Genomic DNA, 4,486 nt, shown 5'->3' on the forward strand with positions numbered 1-4,486 from the left:
TTTTGCAATAAAACTAGGTTAGAGTAAACAAGTGTTCACATATACTGGAAAACTGGGTCAGTCACATCAGCAACAATCCACAGCCTTTTTAAATTGTCTACATGCAGAAAAACAAAGATGTCACATTTTCTAAAGAACATGTCCCTTAATGTAATACCTTTCAAACTCATATCCAAAGTTTTTGCTTCTTCTCTAATGGAGTAGAGTGTCTCTGCAGCATAACCACAGCCAAGGGCTTCAGCTGAAACACCCTGAAGCCTCTTCAGTGATGCAATGATTTGCCCTGTCAAGGTCACAGCGTAGTGTTCACTCTGGTTTCTATACCCATTCAGACTTTTTTGACCTCAGGCAGCTTGTGCTGCTATAATTTGATTGTGCATCAGGGCTTTTTAGCTCAGCTGAAGGGTAGAACCCTAAAAGCTTGCTCTGAACAACAGAGGAAGAAACTCCAAGGGGAAACTCAATCTGAGGTCTCAAAGCCAGGGCAGTATCTTTAATGAGGTCTTGCTGAAGTCTGGGTCTCATTTGGCTGCAGGGAGTTCCTTGGTGGTCACTGGCACACAAGGATTCTTCAGTGCTCTGTTGTTTAACAGCAAGGTCTCCTGATACACAGCACTTATTGCTGCTGCTGAGGTTAGTGCTGGGACTTTGCTGAGGGACACCTCCAGGATGAAGTACAGCCTCTTCTTCCTCATCAGGGAGAAGCGAGCAGGAGCCATCACTGGTCTGACAGCTATTTGCTACTGGGGCATCCCCATTTGGAGGTGGAGAGGAGCTACTGTGCTGGACTGGGGGAAGATCTATCATGCACTCCTTGTCCGTGCAGAGGTTTGCCAGCAGCTTGTTCTTTTGGTTTCTTGCTGTCATTCTCTGGAGAGCACAGACAAGATCAGCAAGGCTGAGCAGAAAGGACAGACTGCTGACCCCCCAGATGAAAATCATCATGATGGATTTCTCAGTGGGCCGGGAGATGTAACAGTCAACAGCGCTTGTGCAAGGTGAGTGGTAGCATGAAAAGCGGTCAGGAACAAAAAATCCAAAAAGAAAGTATTGCACAGCTGCAAAGGCAACCTCAAGTAGGGTCCTAATAAAAAGATGAATGGTATATGCCCCTGAAAAATTAAGGACACTTAGGTTGTCTGCATCACAATCTGCTCTATTGACAACTGCACTTCTACAGAGCTCCTTCACATCTTTGGGGCTTGATAAGCCCTTGTTCCTCTTGCACCCATGCACCACACAGTGCATTCTCACAATGTACATAGCTACCTTGTGCAAAACATAAATGCTGAATGCAGCATAGGGCAGCAGGACAGACACGGTCTGAATGAGCCAGAACCTAAAGTGAGACACGGGAGAGAACAAGTCATAGCAAACGTTGGCACATCCTGGTTGCAGGGTGTTGCAGACAAAGCGCTCCTGCTCATCTTGGTACAGGGGGTAGCCTGCTAACACCACCACTGCCATTCGCAGCAGAATTGTTAACATCAGCCAGATCTTCCCTACAAGAGAAGGAAAGGTAAGAAAAAGTCAGATCCCGAGAGGGAAGTCAGGTCATGCAGTGATGCTCTTTCTATACATGAGGCGTTTGAAGAAATAGTCTCCCCTCTTATTAGCTCCCTTTTTTTTTTTTTTTTTCCTTTTTTTTGACTGGGACTGAAAATCCAGTGAAAATGTGTAGCTGACATATTCCATAATCTTCACCTAGACTTGACAACATAGGAGTTAAACGTACAATAAGCCATGCTAACTGGAACCTAATGAAAACACTCTGATAAAAAGAGATCAAAACTGACTAAACAATCCATTTCACTCAGTTTTTCCTTGTTGTTGGGTTCCTGCACCTAAATTTTGTCCTAGTTCAATAATACAGTTCAGGTAACACAGTATGAAACTCATCTAGACAGAAAAGATTGGTCCATGACATAGTATTTGTTCTTAGTCTTGGCCATGTAAAGTTTACTTTGGCCAACTAAATCTCTTTGTTGTGTCTAGAATGGTACTTACTAGAAAGCTATTAATTAGTTATTATTTTTATTATTAGCAAACTCATGCAAAGTGTTCTACAAACATGCATTTGTGCAAATGTGCACCCCAGACATTTCTCTCTGCTGCTTCTTTGGTTGCCCCACCTTGGCCATGATTCCCGACCTTCATTCACCTCAGTGAGCAGCTTTTCTCCACTCAGACCTGAAGTTCCTTTCTATCAAACCACTCTATGATTCTATGAAAATCTAAAACCTTTGGCTGGTCAGGATAGGAAGGCTTAAAGATATACCATTCTGTTGTCAAAAGTTAAAAATGCATTCTGTACAAACACATATTCAACATCTGAAGTTCAGTTTAGCATTTGAATTTCTCATGTTTCCTTTTGAATCCTGTCACCAATTCCCTATATAGTTTTGAAAAAGTAATTTAATTTAATAATCCCCTACAAGAAAAGAGGAAAAAAATTGTTTGAAAACAAAAAAAGGGGGGGCAACCAACATTAAAGAATTATAAGATTAATTCTGTTTTAATGTATTGTTAAGACATGAATTGTTAACACAGGCAGAGAAATAGCAAGACTCAGTGACTAAAGAAGTATATTATACAGAATTAGTGGCTGAGAAATGTACTGAAAAGCTCAAGTCAATAGTGAATGCACATCTCACACGCACACAAGGTTTTGTGTGCAATCTGTGAAATAGCACTAATACACACTATAAAAGCTTAAAAAAACATATCACAAAGCATTTTTCTATATACAACTATTTATGGGTGTTGCTTTGGAGAATTTTCTTCTGTATTTCCCATAAAGCTATTTCCCAGTAGTTTGTGTGAATTTAAAATATTAAAATATTTCCACAACATCGTGTGATACCTGTTATTGTACTGAACATCCAGTTCAAGTGCCCTCTAAAAACCATTTGTGGCCAGTAGTTTGATTGTGGGCTAGAACAGTAAAACTGCACTCTGTAGTGAAAAAATATGAAGAATATCTAAGGTTGATGAGAGATCAGAGAAACTGCTGCTCCTGGCAAAATAATATATTATCCAACCGTAAATAAATTCAGGCCTTTCCATTTTATCTTTAATCACCTGAGTTGTAGTGGTGGTTTTGCTGTGTTTTGCTGTGTTTCCAGCTTCCTGTCTTTGCTGGCAGGCTGTACTGTTACTCACTTTTTGACAATGGGTCAATAGGAAACACCAGCTCTACAGAATCTGTCATCTTTAGCAAACCATGTTTCATCCTTTGGTAGCATTTTTTCCCTGTGAGGACCTCAAAGTGTTTGAAGCTCATTAGTTAATTAGACTCAAAATACTACACACTATTTCACTATCAATTTTTAATTTGAACATGTACGATAGGGAGTACTGCTTAAGGAAAATCAATGGCTCCTTAGGAAGTAGTTTAGCGTGACATACATTTGAGAGATAACCCCTCCATGCATCCCTGTCCCTAAAGACCCAATTTTGATTTAACACACAAGAACAAGCCTCTCCTGCAACCCTGCTGGGGCTCAGCTGGATGCTCCCTGCAGTGCACAGCAGAAACTACAGCAACTGCTGCAGGCAAAGACTCTTTAAAGGGCCCTTGAAAGTTTTTCTCTGGCTCACACTTTGTTCAAAGTAGCCCATGAAAGAGGAACAGAATCTTATTTAAATAATAGGGGTAAAAAATAAACAGCAAACAGTCAGATAAGGAAAAAAAAAATGGCATTTTGCTTTGGTTTGTTTTTTTTTTTAATTGCATATGATCCTTATTTGTTAATAAAAATAAAGAATGAAAAGCAATAATTAACCACAATAGTAGTAACCACAAAATTCTTCCTGTAAAAGAGAATGTCTTCTTCTTTAACTTTTTAAATTTGTTACTCAAGCTGTTGCATACATTCTACCATTCACTTTATGTGGTATAAGTTCAGCATTACTTCTGTGTGGTTTTATCATGATCCCTTCTTCCAGCTGACAGGAAGCCCTGTCATCAAGAAGACCCAAATTTGAAAACCTTGCCAGAATATTTTATGTAATGTTTAGGAAAAATCAGAGAGAAGTAATCTGTTTAACAAGAAAATAAATACATTAACCTCTTCTATCAGGTATCAAGAAAACAACTTACCATAGCCTGAAATTAAGGCTGATTATCAGTAGGGCGCTTGGTGGCTTCAGGATATGAAGCAGCAAAAGAAAGAAGAGAACCCTTTTAAAGCACTTACCTACAATAGTCACATTATAGTTCAGTGTGACTATCAAAAATCCCAGTGAGTCCCAGTGCTCCATGTTTGAGCAGGCTCAAAACACTTCCAGCTCCTGATGTCCTAACAGTTTTATCATTTCCAAAGGAGATTATTCCTAGACAGGGAAGAAAGGGGGGAGAAAAAGGGAAGTAAAAAAGAAGACATTTTTGTTGATGGTCAAGGACAGAAATCAGGAACTCAGCCAAAACAATGTGTTGATGAAGGACTATTTTGATGATTTGAACAGGACTGTTAGTTTTGAATGT

General features: G+C 39.6%; 1 protein-coding gene across 1 annotated transcript; it reads right to left on the reverse strand.

The window, feature by feature from the left end:
• Positions 1–318: 318 nt before the first annotated feature.
• On the reverse strand, positions 319–4,263 carry GJD4 (gap junction protein delta 4). The gene is made up of 2 exons (XM_053940510.1): positions 4,200–4,263; positions 319–1,502 (listed from the first exon to the last, which is right to left on the reverse strand). The coding sequence occupies exons 1-2, from the start codon at positions 4,261–4,263 to the stop codon at positions 319–321; spliced, it is 1,248 nt and encodes a 415-aa protein (XP_053796485.1).
• Positions 4,264–4,486: the final 223 nt, after the last annotated feature.

This window comes from Vidua chalybeata, chromosome 1 (assembly GCF_026979565.1).
Source record: "Vidua chalybeata isolate OUT-0048 chromosome 1, bVidCha1 merged haplotype, whole genome shotgun sequence".
In the NCBI taxonomy this organism is placed as follows: domain Eukaryota; kingdom Metazoa; phylum Chordata; class Aves; order Passeriformes; family Viduidae; genus Vidua; species Vidua chalybeata.

Bases quoted from the DNA above. Each gene is read 5' to 3' on its own strand.
- GJD4 (XM_053940510.1), bottom strand. From the start codon at position 4,263: ATGGAGCACTGGGACTCACTGGGATTTTTGATAGTCACACTGAACTAT. The intron at 1,503-4,199 runs GTAAGTGCTTTA...CTTCTCTTGTAG, and splicing joins CTATAATGTGACTATTGTAG to GGAAGATCTGGCTGATGTTA.